General features: G+C 45.1%; 1 protein-coding gene across 1 annotated transcript in view; it reads right to left on the bottom strand.

Moving 5' to 3' along the window:
• Nucleotides 1-470: 470 nt before the first annotated feature.
• The window catches only part of LOC123521717 (nuclear RNA export factor 2-like), a 46,592-nt gene continuing 30,472 nt past the window's right edge, over nucleotides 471-16,590 (bottom strand). The window contains exons 16-19 of the mRNA XM_045290578.1: nucleotides 5,321-5,406; nucleotides 3,778-3,885; nucleotides 1,649-1,791; nucleotides 471-597 (exon numbers count right to left, since the gene is read on the bottom strand). Coding sequence (XP_045146513.1) covers nucleotides 471-597; nucleotides 1,649-1,791; nucleotides 3,778-3,885; nucleotides 5,321-5,406 — 464 coding nt within the window. The remainder of the gene's footprint in view (nucleotides 598-1,648; nucleotides 1,792-3,777; nucleotides 3,886-5,320; nucleotides 5,407-16,590) is intronic.

Here is a 16,590-nt window from a genome sequence, read left to right as displayed (position 1 = left end):
AATATCAGACTTAAGGACTTGAACTGGACTGGGCTGGGATGTTTTCTCATTATTCAATTGCTCTTTTATATCAAAACTCTTATACAAATGAGTGTCTGTAAATTTGTTTCTCTAGTCAACCCAGACTAAAACACATGCCCACCATGGAGAAGTTGAGGTCATGCTGGGTTGAGGCAACACACTGAGGAAGTTGGCAATTTCACTTGTTGTGTGTTTCAGCAGCTGAGTCAGCACAACTGTGTGAAAAGAGGGAGGGAATATCAGAAACCGTCTCACTTATCTGGTCCCTACAACGATACCTCCCGTCCCACCCAACCTTCCCCATCACACACTCACAGGGGTACTTGCTTTTCTTCATATTCCTGCCACTCCTGGAGTATTTTGCCAAGCCACTTCTCAAAGTGGAAGGGGAACAGGAGGTGAAAGACCGGCTGGTGTCTGAAGGGAAATCATAGGACCCAGGAGTGTCACTAGGTTTGTGACATGCTCAGAACTGGTTCCTTGAGGTTGAAATCTATGGTCAGTGTGCAGCAGGCCTCATCATGGTAGGCATCAAGGGGGTTCTGCCAGTGACCATTGTCATAGATCCAGTAATACCTTTGGGGAAGCAGAGAGGACAAGCTATCGATGTTCTGGACACTTAAGTGGACTTGGAAGTCCCCCGCACAAGGAGCAGGCCTGTGCCTGGTTTGCCTGAACCATCCCATCCCTCACTGCATTAGGACTCCAGAGGGACTTACTGCTTCAGGAATTTCAAGACTAGATTCTTCCAGCTCTGCACTCCCAAGAGGCCCCCTGGAATCAAAACTGTTCAGAACTTTGACTTCCATCCGCTTCCAACCCAACTCCATAAGCCCTACTTGACCAAATCTCCTCACCTTACAGACTGGTCACTTTTTGTGACCGTCCTTGTCATCCTAAGAGGAACTCAGCGGTGCAGAGAAGGGGGATAGCATTGAATGGTCAGGGAAAACGACAGGCCAAGGAAAAAGGTGGTGTCATAGACAATCTGTGGTAAGACTATCCTAGGGTCTTCACCAGGGGACACAGAAGCCAATGCAAAACTATGGGGAAGGTCTGTAACCTTTCTGAGGTTCCCTCACAGGCCCATCCCCCTAGGAAGAGGAGGGGTCAGATCTGAACATCTAACACATTTAGATCTAAGAGGTCCATAATAAAGGGCATCCTACGTCAGGTGGTGAAGTCAAGGAAAAAGGAATACACTTTACAGACAGAACAACTTGTTGAAGAATTCCAGGAGGTCATTGTTAAAAATCAAGACAAAAGAGAAAATCAAGTAATGCCATCCTCATTGAAATAAATGGATCTAGAGCAGAACACAGCCAAGGGGCTCCCACCTACCCTCTAGTGCCACCACCCTTCAGAGACCATGGGCCCTCCTCCATGGGCTCACCCAGGGAGAGAGCAAGTGGATCTCCTCTTCATACCACACTCCCCGCATCCTTCCCCTGAGAATTCCTTCTAGGAACAGCCTGACCTCTTTCTCCAGGGACACAGAAACAGTGTGTGGATGCCAGGCTCCAGGGACTCCTTCCCATCCCTGCCTCACTTACCTCCCTCCAAGTACCCAAGTGAGTCTCTTAAAGGAGGAGGGAATGGGATTGGACCCAGGGTTCCACTACCTCACCCAGTATCTAAGGCCTCAGCCAGGCTGGCCCTGGACAGCGTCAGGAGATCTTGTAGGCATGGCCCAGGATGACTGGGCAGGTAGATGGAGGAGGCAAGGTCAGGATTCGGGGAGAAGATGAGGAGAAAAGGGGAAACGGAGAACTGGAGACCAAAAAGAAAGAAAAGAAAGAGAAGGCAAGGCAAGGGGGAACATTTACTGTTGGTGCTGCACTGAGGTATGGCCAACTGTCCGGACAGGACTCCCCGGACTTATTTTAGGGGGTCCTTAAGCTGTCTTCCTCCCTCTGAATTACCAGGGTGTATCTAGTACAGGCTTCTGTTCTTCTGGGAGATTTAAAGCTCAGTTCAATTTTTTTCCTTCTCGTTTCTGTGTGGGTTCTGCTTTTTCTGTTGGCGTTTCTCTGTTATTTATCATTTCTCAGAGAGTCAGCTCTGCAGAGTTTCCCTCCATATGTTTTCTCTATATCTATGTTTGAGGGGTCATGTAACAGATCTTAGTGCCACCTTTTAGAGAAATCTCAAACAAATCTAAGCTGAAAAGTAGAGAAAACATGGTTTTCAGAGTTCTGAAAATAGTCCCGAAACCCTCTGCCATTGAGTGGATGCTAACTCATAGCAACCCTATACCACATGGTAGAACGGCCACTGTCGGTACCCTAGACTGTATCTCCTCACTGGCGTAGAAAGCCACATCTTTCTCTCGTGGTGCGGCTGCTAGTTTGGAACTTTTAGCCTTGTAGTCAGTAGTCTTCTAGCCTTGTAGTCAGCATAGCCAGTGCACCACCAGGGCTCCATGAATTAAAGACAAAGGAGGGGAGAAGAGGGAAACGTTCCCCCACTGCTGCTGCTGCCCTGTCTTCATTGATCCCTGTCAGCACTAAGACTGGTGTCAAAATAGAAAACAGATTTTAGATGGATCCCATTGCCTTGTGCCACCTGTGTGATGCTTTCTGAGGTGGATGTGGGACATGGAGCAGTGAAGGGGCTGGAGATCGTCTCCAGTGGGTCAAAATTCAGGTTAGTGCATAGCATGGCATGGAAAGGCTTTGGTCCCTTTGAGCATTGACACTTTATCCCCTAATGATCCCTTTGTAAGACTGCCCATACAAGTTGGTTGCTTGTCTGAAGAATCAGATTATATTGATTTACCCAGAGTTTCAAAAGAATCCGGCAGGATGACATGGCATGGTGTAGCGAGTTCACCCTGATTGGATAGCCATCTGGTAATCTTTTCTGCCCCATTCTTCAGTATTTTTGTATTCTCTAGCTCCCTGAGGAGGCCCTGTGGTCACTGCAGACGATCCCCTTATGACCCACTGACCTAGGGAGCCCAGGAGTCTCCCCTTACAGGGCCCAGTTGCTGGCATTGAGTGAAAGGAACAGATGGCATGCTATAAGTCTTCCCACCCCCAGACTCTGCCCTCCAATATGGCAGGAGAGGCTTCATACCAGGCTGGGACAGGTTTGATGACCAGTTGGGAACAAGGCAGAAAGGCAGCACTGGGCCAAAGGAAAGGCTCTGATGGAGGAGGGCCTGTCTCAGCAGGAGACCCTGTTCAGGAGGAGCATTCACATTCAAGGCCGGTAGGGATTGGTTCAAAGCAGCCCCACTGCAGAAGCAGGGAATGCTGTGCACACTTCTGGTCCTGGGGAGGAAGGGAGAGCCCTGTTCCTGGGCGGCCTTGCCAGAGAAGGCTGGATGAAGAGGGCTGAGAAACAGAGGGGAGCAGAAATCAGGCGAGAGGAAGGCAGGGAGACTTGTCAGCATAGAGAAGAGAGGGCAGGCCACGTGGTCCCCTGAGAGGATCTGGGTAGATCATGCTCCGGGAAGCAACAGAGAGAACAGCTGACCTTACATTGGTGGGCTTATCCGGCAAGGTGGTGCACAGAGGCTTTCCATCTGCATACATATCTTCTGGCTCCAGCCCTTGTATCCCGTCCATCTCCCACCCAGCATTCACATGCAATTATGAGGAGGGAACATGAATCAGGAAGTGTGACCCAGGAGGGTCCTTTGCCCTCGATTCCACCATCTCCCCCAAATCGTCTTACCACCTTTCTCTTGTCATCACCCTGATAAGCTCTGTCTCCTTCCTGTCAACGAATGTTTTAGCTACTGCTTCTTACCTTCTTTTCTAAGAGGTTCCTGTTCTTGATGCTGGGATTCTTCTGCACTATGCTGGACAGGCCAACCAGCTGGTAGGGTTTCGTGTTGCTTGGGTAGAAGCACAAAAGCTGTGGTGTGATAAAAGAGCTAGAGCAAAGGCTCCAAGAAGTGATATCTGGAACAATCTGCCTTTCTCCCTATCTGTCCCACCTTCACCACCACTTTCAGTACTAGTCTCAAGGCCTCCCCTTGGGCACGTTCTCTTCATGGACTAGAAGCCATGTCTTTTCTGCCCTTTGCTCCCATTGCAGTATCATGGTGCATTACTCCCTTAGAAAGCCAAGGAGGAAGGGATTAGGAGAATCAGAAGGGCCTGGCTGGACCAACCTTATCACCAGCACCTCTCTAAATTTCCCTCTAACAATTGCCCCCAGAATGATCATTCTGTCCTCACCTACCCTAGAAATACAGCTGGAAAACATACCTGGGGCTGAGTGCAATCTCAGGAAGTCAGGTGCTTCCTGACAGTTCTCTCCTTTCACCTTAATCACCTGCCCAGACAGATGGAGGGCTCAGTGACTTTGAGGGTGAGGAGCATCTGGTGAGGGAAGAAGCACTGTTGGGTCTGTGTGTACGTTTATGTCCCGAGTCTGCATTTATTTCATCAGTTTCACATTGTTTGACTTCAGCTCCTTCTGCACATACTGGGAATGCTCAGAGAGGCTGTCAAAGAGAGGGATCTGCAGAAAAGACAAGAGAGGTTGGATAAGTACCAGGACTTCTGAAAACTAAGATCAAGAAAGACACCTGTCCCTCCTGGTTTTCTCTCCTGCTCTTAACTATTGCTGGCCATGCCCTGACACACCCTATTGTTATCCTCATTCCAAATCTTGCCACTGATGCACTTCAATGTAAAGCCAATGCATTTTTAGCAAAGAACCTGGTGAGGTGGTTAGTTTATTGTGCCAACCTGGCCGATAAACACATGTGGGGTTAATTGAAGGGTGGAGAGATAATGGCTCAGTGAGGCTCAACTTTCTATTTCTTGGGTCTCTTGCTTTCTGATGGTTGGACCAGGGTGCAGCTGCCTTAGCCAGTTCTCTGCTTCAGCTTGCAAGGCTCACTTCCTGCAAGATATCCCCAAGGAGAAGCTGCATGGATCTGCTCCGATGCAGCCCTGGGTGCTGGAGCAGCTGTGTGGAGACCCCTGCCAGCGCTGAGATGCTTACACATTCACTGATTTGGCTTTCCTCCTGCAGTCAGCATCACTGCATCTGTTTTGTGAGATGGGGGAGCACTTTGAGGATTGGTGTTAGACATATGGATTAATGTGTTAATGTTGGACTTGTGGGCTTGGGCAGCACTGGGTTGGGTGTTTTCTTGATGCACACTTAACCTTTATATAAAACTCTCTCTTGTACATGAGTTTCTGTGGATTTGTTTCTTTAAAGTACCCAGACTAACATACCTGGCCTGCATTTTCTCATAGTGAATCTTCAGTGACAGGAACAAGAAAATGAAAGACAACAGGAGGCCAGACTATGCTTAACCTGGCCCCTGCACCTGCTCTGTGTCCACTCTCCTTGTCCTCTTGTAGTTAGGCTTGCATTTCTTCTGGATCAAATTGAGCACTCCCTTTATCATATTTCCTGCCAAATGGAATCTTGGTGCAACAATAGGCTGCAAGAAGTTATTGACATGACAGAAATAAATCTCAAAGAGACCCAACCATATCTCTCTTTCACACCTTTGAGCAAACTTTAAAATAACATTTAAACACAGGCCAACATCCATTATTTATCATTTTTGTTCCAGACGTAGGTCTTCTACTTACCTTTTCTGTATATTCAAATATTTTCGTTCAAATAACCAACTTCAAGTCTTTGACGTGCCCTTAGTTTGATAAGGTTCCAGGGAAGCTGGCAGCCTTGCCTTTTCCTCTGACCCAAGAGACTCAACTCCATCCCTCCTCTGTCCTCCAAGCCTTCAGTTTGAATGACGCAAAGTCATGAAGTCAACCATCGTTCCATCTCCCCGTCAGCAGTTTCCATCTTGCCTGTAGACAACCTGCGCATTCTCCCTGCTTTCAGTCTGTTCCCTTTTTATGACTTCTCCCAACCAAACTTAAGACAAATTGAGGATGTTAGCCTCTAGTGATGAAAGAGGACAATTTAAGAAATCCCAGTGCTCGAGCAAAGTACCCAAGATCTTCACATGAGGTCAGCACAACCACCCAATCTGCTCTCTTACTATGTTGAACCACATCCTGGTGCTTCCATCTTGCCTGTTACCTTCTGTCCCTCCCTCTGTTTTTTTCCTTCTTTTTTCTTTCTTTTCTGCCTCTCCATGGCACCTTGGATTTGGTTTTCTTTAAGATAGCTATACCTCTGATATAGATTGAGATGGCATTGCAGGTGCTGTGTAAATGTAGAAATAAAAAAGTTGTCTGTAAATGCCATGAAAGATTTCTTACGCCTTGTCCTACTGATATCAAAGCTATTCGCTCAACCTTGAACCTGGTCCTAGAATTCAACAAAGGAAGACTTGTGGCAAATTGCATTAGGAGTCAGGCTGTTAACCCCAAGGTTAACAGTTTGAAACCCCTGGCTGCTTCCTGGGAGAAAGATGAGACTTTCTGCTCCCATAAAGATGAACAATCTTGGAAATCCACAGTGGGAGCTCTCCTCTGTGCTATATGATCGCTATGAGTCAGAATAGACTCAATGGTAGTGAGTTGTTGGATTTTGAGAATTCTTCATTCTACCATGCTGGAGAGAAGGTGATAAGTGACAGAGTTAAATATATCACTACATATTCCCCTGCCTCCCTCGTGTCACCATATTAATGGGACGCTTACTATCTTGTGCAGTTTCCATGTGGGCATTGGTCATGGCCACATGTCCATCTTGCTCCTGGTGAGATGCGGGATGAATACCATTACTGACTTGTTCAGACCTCCTTCAGGTGGTACCATAGCATCTCACTGTTCTTTGGAAAAAATCAACTTGGTGATTTTGCCCTAAACTTAGAAACAATGTATCAATGGTCTGAATGCCATAAAAAGTCCTGGGGAAGGATAATGACCAGTAAATGAAGGGACTCGTTTTTTCTACTTTAAGAAGAAATATACCACAGTTCTACAACAGTTAAAAGGCATTGCTATGTTTCTCCTTCTATAGATTGGAGAGGTAGGGTGTGTTTGTAATCCAGTAGATAGCAGAGAGTAAAGGGCTTGGGCACAGGGACTATTCTGAGATGGCTGTCCCTGCTCTGCCATTTGCAGTCTAGGTGACCAGGGACAAGTTGCTTAACATGTCTAATCTTTATTTCACTTTTCTGTTGTAAGGGAATGACAAAATCTACCTCAAATATTTGTTTCCGTGGTTCAGAGGTCAAAGGCAAACTATACAATTAAAACAAAATTTTTATTGAGATATAATGAACATATCACACAATTCAATAGTTCAGTCATATTAAGAAGGGTTGTGCAATCATCACCACAATCAACTCTGGAGCATTTTCTTCCTTTTTAAAACCATTGCTGTTGACTCTCCATTTCCACCTACCTCCCTTTCTGTGCCCCCAGGTAATTATTAATCTGGTAAGTGATCCGCCCATCCTGAATTCCCTATACAGAAAATAGTTACAAACCAAAAACATGAAACAAAAAGTACCCAGCAACAATGGCTACATAAAACCAACAAAAACTTCAATGGAAAAGAAGGCAGATTGTATTTAAAAGCTAGAATAAATTCAAACTGGGTCAAAAGGAAGATCAAATCTGATTACAGCTACTAAAATCCACTTTACGATGCTCTTTGTCTGACCTCTAAGCTATTGATATACCCTGACTATAGTCAGTGGGTATGTACCAAATATTCAATTCAGGTAGGCACCCTGCAAATGGATTCGAGGTTTACAATATCATCCATAGTGTTATGCACCCAGGTTTTTAGATTATAGGCTATCTTACCATTCCCTCCTCTGTGTTTGGATTTTATATATTTACAACCCTTGGATCACACAGTCTGTTGTGCTTCTACCATATGGACTTAGCTGACTTCCCACTTAGATGGCTACTTGTGTTGAGACAAGCCTTTAAGAACCCATACAATATTAAATTTGCTGACATTTTTTAAACTTCACATATCATACAATTTAATCATATTTTTAAAATGTGTGCAATGATCACCACAACCAGTTTCAGAAAGTTTTCTTTTCATACTCATTGTTTCTAGCTCCCCATTTCCCTGACCTTCCCTACCATGCCCTTAGGGAATTATCAGTCAAATTGCTGTCTCTATAGACCTACTGCACCTAGACTACATATTTGAAAAATCCTACAAAATACAAATAGGAAGCAAACAAACAAAACGACAATGAATAGGCAAAACACAGAAACATCAAAAAGAAAGAAAAAAATATTAAACATTGAAACAACATTGACTGTAAATTGGGTCAAAAGGGTGATCAAATGATAAGGCATTACATTTACCATAACTACATCTACCATAATTAGTTTTACCATATTCTGTGTGCCATAGAAAAGTTATTCACATCACTGGACTATGTTCAGAGGGTATTATCCGTAGCCTCAGGCTTAGGGGGGGACACTGAAAATTAACTTTGGGCTTCCATTGTCATTCATGGCATTTTGGAAACCAGATGTTTGAAGATGGTGTCCAGGGAGAATTCACCTGCCTGGTGCTACTGTTGTTAGGTCAGAAAATGAAGAGTTAAGGAAGCCAATATTGGGAGGCTGGGTGCTAAAAATAGATTCCATGTACTAGGGTCTGGTTCAGACCTACCCCTGCAATTTTCACCCACTGAGCATTTTGAGAACTCCCTGAAACGCTCTAAGTTCACTGCATGTGCCTGTGAGTTCCACTAATCCCCACCAGGTCCAGCAGGATGGTGTCTGCCACCCCTTCCTGCACTCAAGATCCGAGACCCATACCATGTGGGAATTTTCCCAGACTGCCGTCTAAAGGTGGTCATAATTGCAGGCTCTCAGAGATCCTTGAATACTAGCCTCAAGACCTCACACCAGCTTTCCCCTCTTTGCTATCCTCCCTGCTCCTGCATTCTTGGGCTTTGCATCACCCCTCCCCAGCCAGGAATGGAGTGACTACATTGGCCAACCCCATTCCCTCTCTCCCCGGCTCCACTTATGCCAGTGTGGGTAACGATAGATAAACACTATTTTGTAGCAATGGAAGAGCCCCTGGGATATTTACCCATGACAGATTGCAGATGCCTGGAGGACAGTGTGCAGAGCTGTGCAGGAGAGAGCCTGGAGTGACATAGATGTGCAGCTGAGGGAGAATTCAGATCCAGTCAGCCCCCAAACCACTCAGCTACTCTGGTCTCTCTTTCCTGGGGAACATCAGGTCACAGCCTGGACACCAGGACACCTCACAAGCCCATTACACACACACACACACACACACACACACACACACACACACACACAAATCAAAACCCTTTTAAATCCCATGCAGCGTTGCTTTCTGTAACTTTGAATGTTAGCCACCAGAAACCTAGTCCATTAACATAATATTAGCATAACAAGACAAAAATTAGGTCCCCAGAGCAGAACATAGGATTTTTCACATAACAAAACGGAAAAAGCCCACAGGAGCTGAAGGCCACAGCCCTAGGCAAAAACTGGCTCTAGGACCAGACCTCAACTTCCAAGCCTTGAGGACAACATACTGGCATGAATCAGTGAGCTAACAGAGGGAACTGCAAGATTGGGCTGGCCCCTATCCCGGCTACATCGACCCCCTTCCACAGAAGAATGCACTACAGAAGACAGCAGTCAAGGTACAGCCAGGGAGAGTGGCAGGTCTTCCCAGACCACATGGGAGCAAACTAAGAGGGATGAAAGGGTGAGGGAGACAGAGAAGCATACTGGCCCACGAAGCTTCCAGGAAAACATTCCTGCTCACAGCAATCAATGCACAGAGAGGACCCTAGGGTTGACCCAATCACAAGACACAATACCCCATTACTAATCCACAGTGCTACAGGGGCAGCACCGGAAACACAGTGTGGGAACTGTGCCAGGTCTGACCCCCTACACCAGGGTGTGACAGGAAGAGAGCACAACAGAGCAGCAAGGGGTGCAAAGCAACAACATTCCCATGTAATTCTGAAAATCGACTTTGGGCTTGGGGGGAAGGACTTGGCACTGCATCAGACCCAATTAGAAATCATTCATAGGGATCAGCAAACAGACCTGGAACTATTCATAAGCTATTTTCTCTCTCTCTCTTTTTTCATACCTTTCTATATGATAGGCAGGATAAACAATCCTGAGTTGAAAATAACAGGACTACTTATGCACCCATTTTGTCTTCAGTGATCATGTCAGGAAGGTGAGCATCACAGAATGTCCATCTGCAAACTTAATCCTTCCCATACTGATATGAGTACATAAAAAGCTGATGGTGCCCAGATGTCAAAAGATAATAGCGTCTGGGGTCTTAAAGACTTGAAGATAAACAAGCGGCCATCTAACTCAGAAGCAACAAAGCCCACATGGAAGAAGCACACCAGCCTGTGTGATCATGAGGTGTTGATGGGATCAAGTATCAGGCATCAAAGACCCAGAATAAAACCATACCCAATGTGAATGAGGCAGGGCATGGAGTGGAGACCCCATACCCATTCATGGACAATTGGAAATTCCCTCCCAGAGGGGTCATGGGGAAGAGACAAGCCAGTCAGGGTGCAGTAAAGCACCGATGAAACACACAACTTTCCTCTAGCTCTTTGGTGCTTCCTTCACCCCACTATCACGTCCTCAATTCTATCTTACAAGTCAGATTAGACCAGAGCAGGTACACTGCTACACATAAGAGCCCACAACACAGGAAATCTGCGATAGACAAATCCCTCAGGGCCAACAGGAGAGTAGAGATACCAGAAAGATTAGGGTTGTGCAGGGGGAGGAAGGGGGAATTTATACAAGGATCAAGCTAGAACCACTTCCCAAGGGGATGAATAACGGAAAAGTAGGTGAGGGGCGATGGAGGATGATGTAAGATAAGGAAAAAATAATCTATAACTTATCAAGGTTTCGTGAGGGAGGGTGGCTCAGTGAGGGAGGGAGGGGGAAGAAATGGGGAGTTGATATCAGGGGCTCAAGTGGGAAGAGAATGCTTTGAAAAAGGTGATGGCTGCATATGTGCAAATGTGCTTGACACATTGGAGGAATGTATGGATTGTGATAAGAAATTTAAGAGCCTCCAATAAAAGTATTTTGAAAAAGAGAAAATAACAGGACTGATGGTTCTTGGGGACAGAGGAGGGGAGGGGGTGGGGGAAAAGTAAGGGGAGCCATAAAACTGAGGGAGAAGGGAAAAGCACGAGTTCTAAAATCAATGGTGAGGAGGGCAGAGAATGCCTGGTGGGGTTCGATCAACTGCAATGTAGCCAGAAGGAAGTAAAGAGAGCAGAATGAAGGTCGTATATGATAGTGGAACAAGTGGAAAGTAAAAAGTAATAGAGGATAGAACCGGGAGGTAAAAGGCATCTATAGAGGTATAAACACAGGCATGTACGTATGCCAATATGTTAATGTATAACAGTAGGGATATAGGTCTATGTACATATATTTACATTTTAAGTATTAAAGTAGCAGACCAACATTAGGCCTCTACTCAAGTCCTCCCTCAAAGCAAGAACACTTTGTTCTAATAGCCTGGTATTTTATTATGCCCACTTTTCTGACACAATCGTTGAAGACAAAATGGTTGCGTAAGCTAATGTGGAGAAGAAAGTTGACAGTGCCCAGCTATCACAAGATAGAGCATCTGGGACCTTAAAGACTTGAAGTTAACCAAGAAGCCGTCTAGAAGGGAAACAACAAAGCCCACTTGGACAAAGCACACCAACCCATGTGATCATGAGGTGTCGGTGGGATCAGGTATCAGGCATCAGAAAACCCCCAAACAATCATTCCTGTGCAAATGAGGGAGGTCGGAATGGAGGCCAAGAGCCCATCTGTAGACAACTGGATATCCCCTCACAGAAGGGTCACAAAGAAGAGACAAGCCAGTGTGCAATATAGCATCAATGAAACACACAACATTCCTCCAATATTTTTATGCTTCCTACTCCCAATCATGACCCCAGTTTTTTCTTACAAATCTGGCTAGAACACAGCATGTACATTGGTACAGCTAAGAGCTTTCGTCAAAACAGAATTGAGGACAGATAAACCCCTCAGAACCAGTAATGAGAGTAGCAAGATCATGAGGTTAGAGGGAAGGTGGTGAGAGAAGGGGAGAAATGACCGAGGTACAACAACCCCCCGGGGTGGGGGAGGAACAACACAAACCTGGGTGAAGGGAGACAGCAGACGTGAAGAATATGAAAATAAAATTAATTTCTAAAGTAACAAGGGTTCACAAGGGTGGGTAAAAGGGTGTAGGAGGGAGGGGGAAAAGAGGAGATGATACCATGGGCTCAAGTAGAAAGAAAACGTTTCGGAAATGATGATGGAAACATATATACAAAAGTGCTTGATACATGTGCTAGTTACATAATCGGTTGTGGATTTGAGACTGTTAAGAGTGAAGTGGTGGCGTTTAGCCTGTCGATCAGGTCACAGCTTGATGACCTCATTGGGGACGCTAAGGAGAGAAATAGCTCACTGGAATTGGACACATGCACACGCCCTGTGAGACGCTCCTGCTGACAAGCCACCTGGAGCTATGCTGATGGCAGCCAGAGCCTTGGAGCTGGAGGAGCCAGGTGGAGACCCAGGCCAGCACTAAGATGCTTCCACCACCATTGGATCCACAAGACTTTCCACCCACTGGCCTGTGATCTTCCTACATTCGACATCATTGCATGTGTTTCATGAGTCTGAAGAGGACTTTTTAGGTTGGTATCAGACACATCGGACTTTTGGACTTGATTGGGACTGGGCTGGGATGTTTTCTTGATGTACAATTACTCTTTACATAAAGCTATTTCTCATACACATGAGTGTCTCTATGAATTTGTTTTTCTAGTCTACCCAGACTAACACACATGATAATATCGACAGACACAGAAAAAGCGATTGAAAGCATCCAACATTCATTCCTAATTAAGACTCTCAAGAAGATAGGACTGGATGAAAAATTCCTCAAGTTAACAGCAGATTTTTACAAAAAGCCAATTGCCAACATCATAATCAATGGAGAAAAGACCAAAACAATCCCACTGAAAAGGGGTACCAGATAAATCCTTGTTCCCACTTCTTTTCAACATTGTATTGGAGGTCCTAGCTAACAACATAAGGCAGCAGAAGGACATTAGGCTATCCATCTGGGAGGGGAGGAGGTAAAACTATCGCCATTTTCAGATGACACGATTCTATGCCTTGAAAACTCCAAAAGCTCTATCACAGGAGTACTGGCAGTGATAGAGGAATATGGAAGAGTGCCGGAACACAAAATCAACAAACAGAAGTCTATTGGCTTGCTGTATACATTGGACAAAACCACGGAAGAGGTGATCAAGACGGCAGTACCCTACATAAATAATAAAGCACTGCGGGCTGTCAAGGCTGCTGCAGTTTTGTACTGAGTCTGTCAGCGTCTATTTTGTGCTGCAGCCCTGTATTGTCTCTGTGTGTCTTTGTGACTATTGGCATTCCATGTTCATTCTCCCTGCTCAAGAAACCGTGGCATCATATCCCTGAGGAGAAGCCACATGGACCTACCCTGATGCAGCCCTGGGAGCTGGGCAAGCCACGTGGAGACCCCTGCCAGCACTGAGATGCTTACAACGCCACTGGATCCAAAGATTTCTACCCACCGGTCTGTGATCATCCTGCACTTGGTGTCATTGCATGTGCTTCATGAGTCTGAAGAGGTCTTTGTATATTGGCATCAGATATATGGACTAATATTTGACTTATGGACTTGATCTGGACCGGGCTGGGACGTTTTCTCTATATTCAATTGCTCTTGTAAATAAACTTTTTCTTATACACATATGAGTGTGTCCATGGATTTGTTTCTCTAGTCTACCCAGGCTAACACACCTAGGTACATTTATTTATATAGCAATACAATGAGGACGTGGATGGGTTTGGGGCCTCTGCTCAAGCCCTCCCTCAATGGAAGAACACTTTGTTCTAACAACCCAGCATTCTGTGATGCTCACGCTCCTGGCACGATCACTAAAGACAAAACTGGTGCTCAAGCAAATGTGATGATGAAATCAGATGGTACCCAACTATCAAAAGGGATGGCATCTGGGGTTTTAAAGGCTTGAAGTTAAACAAATGGCCATCTGGCAGAGAAGCAATAAGTCCACACTGAAGAAACACACAAGCCTGTGCGATCATGAGGTGTCAATGGGCTCAGATATCAGGCATCAGAAGACCCCAAACAAACATTGTTGAGAATGAAGGGGGTTGGAACAGAGACCCCAAACCAATCTGTGGATAATGGGACATTCCCTCACAGAAGGGTCACAGAGAAGGGGTGAGTCAACCAGGGCTTATTATAGCACTGATGAAATACACAATATTCCTCCGGTTCCTCGAAGCTTCCTGACTTCCCACTACCGTGACCCCAATCCTGCCTTTAACTGCCGACTAGGCCAGAGCATGTACACAGGTATAGATAAGAGCTCACGACACATGGAATCCAGGTCAGATAAACCCCTCAGGAACAGAAATGGGAGTAGTAATACCAGGAGGGTAGGGGGAAGTGGGGAGAGGAGGGTAGAAAAAACTATGGTGGTAAGGAGAGAGGTGTAAGATATGAAAATTATAATTTATCAAGGGGTCATGAGGGTGTGAGGGGGGAGGGGAGGTAAAAAGAGGTGCTGATAATAAGGGTTCACATGGAAAGTAAGTGTTTAGAAAATGATGATGTCAACATATGTACAAATATGATTGATACAATTGATGTCTGAATTGTTATAAGAGCTGTAAGATCCCCCAATAAAATGACCTTAAAAATAATAATAAGTAATCAAAACTTAAAAAAAAGAAAATTTTCATCCTTTCTCCAGCATTCAACCTATGTGTGACTTCATCTACCAAAACCCAAAAAAACCATATAACACAACTTCAAGAGGGTGACCCCCATTTACATAATATCACCGAGAAACACCCTCATATGAGCAAACAGAAACAAAAGAAAACTACAGAAAATGTTGACAACCAGCTCAGGTGCAGCAAGCATCAGAGGGGGGATCAACTGACAAAGTTGTCACTGTTCACGTCAGGATTCTCTCTGTGATCTTCTGTACTCATCAGTCCAAGTGCACTCTCTTTAGGAACCATTTCTGTCCATCCCACAGTTATCGACAGAGGAAAAACACGGGAGGCTTGTTTCCAATGTAGTTCCCACAACTGTATCTGGGGCTCCCAGTGTCATTCAGAGCCTTCTGCAAACCAGAGTCTCACAATTTAGACTCTGATACCAAACCCTCCTTAGATTTCAGATTAAAGGAAGGGAAAGCGCCACTAGGCAGAGTTTTCGTAGTGTGCTTTTCCCCTGCAAGGTGAGCATGGAGCAACTCGCTCTGAGTTAGTGCACCCAGTGGCGTCGCCTGAGAAGGTTTTATTTGATCACAGTGAATTTTTTTCATAAAAGTCGTTTCGCTATAACCTCGTTTTTTGGTGATGGCTGATTTAAGAGACCAGTGTACGACTGTGAGATGCTTCCTGTTCAGGATAAATGCTGAAGAAATTGTTGTGATGTTGAACATAGCTTACAAAGACAACACTATGGGGCAAACTCGAGGTACGAGTGTTTTTCTCATTTCCAAAAAGGTGAAATGTCTATTGATGACAAACCTCATTCAGGACACCCGTCACCTTCCAGAAAGGACCAAAATGCCAACAAAATTGGTACAATTGTGTTTGAAGACCTATGATGGACGACTGAAGAGATGGGGAAGTTATCTGGACTACCTTGGAACTTAGTTCAGCCAATTTTAACGGTAGTTTCGGGATGAGAAAGGTTGTTGCGAAATTTGTTTTTTATTGATTTGTTCAGTTTGGGGTTTTCTTGGATGGGGGGGTGGTTAATCTTCCTTTGACCCCATTGAAAAACCGCCGTGTTAATTTATGGTAGAAAGTCTTATCGATCTTCTTCCTGTGGCAAAATGATCTTCCATTAAGTTAATATTGTCTTTGATTAGCCTTGTGTGATAATTTTTTAAAGCCCTGTTGACAGAGGCTAACTCCATATCACAGTACCTGAGTTATTCACTTGTACAGAATCAATCCTTTCATTGCTCTATACTACTTAGGCAAAAAAATGTGGGCTGATTGTGAGGGAGATTTACAATAATAATCACTAAGAATATCAGTCACAAGTTTGCCGCAAAAATGCATCTCTTAATACAGCACATGGGGCTTTTGTAGCAAGACCATGTTTGTCTGCTTACCAACAGTTCAACACTCTTGGTACAGCTGTTTTCTGCTTACTCAGACTGTGTATTTTCTGACTTATGTCCTCACGTTACAAGTGTGTCTGAAGCAGAGTCCAGTTCACCCAGTGGAGTTTGTACATGGGATCTTACTGATGCAGGCCCTGGACCATGCCCTGAGCCTTGAAGATCCAGGATTCAGTGTCCCAGAGTTCCACAGCACCTGGGATGGGTCCTCAGGATGCACCCAGAAGCCCGGGTCAATGTAGCCCACTGGGTGCATACCACCAGGGACATCCCCCCACTCATATGTAAATAAAAACTCAACAGTCTTCATCTACCATCAGGTTTTTTTTTTTAACATTTTATTAGGGGCTCATACAACTGTTATCCCAATCCATACACACATCAATTGTGTAAAGCGCATTTGTACATCATTT

This window comes from Echinops telfairi, unplaced genomic scaffold (assembly GCF_000313985.2).
Source record: "Echinops telfairi isolate 266 unplaced genomic scaffold, ASM31398v2 ScPeMD7_44;HRSCAF=162, whole genome shotgun sequence".
Lineage (NCBI taxonomy): Eukaryota > Metazoa > Chordata > Mammalia > Afrosoricida > Tenrecidae > Echinops > Echinops telfairi.
This window is presented reverse-complemented; position numbering and strand designations above follow the sequence as displayed.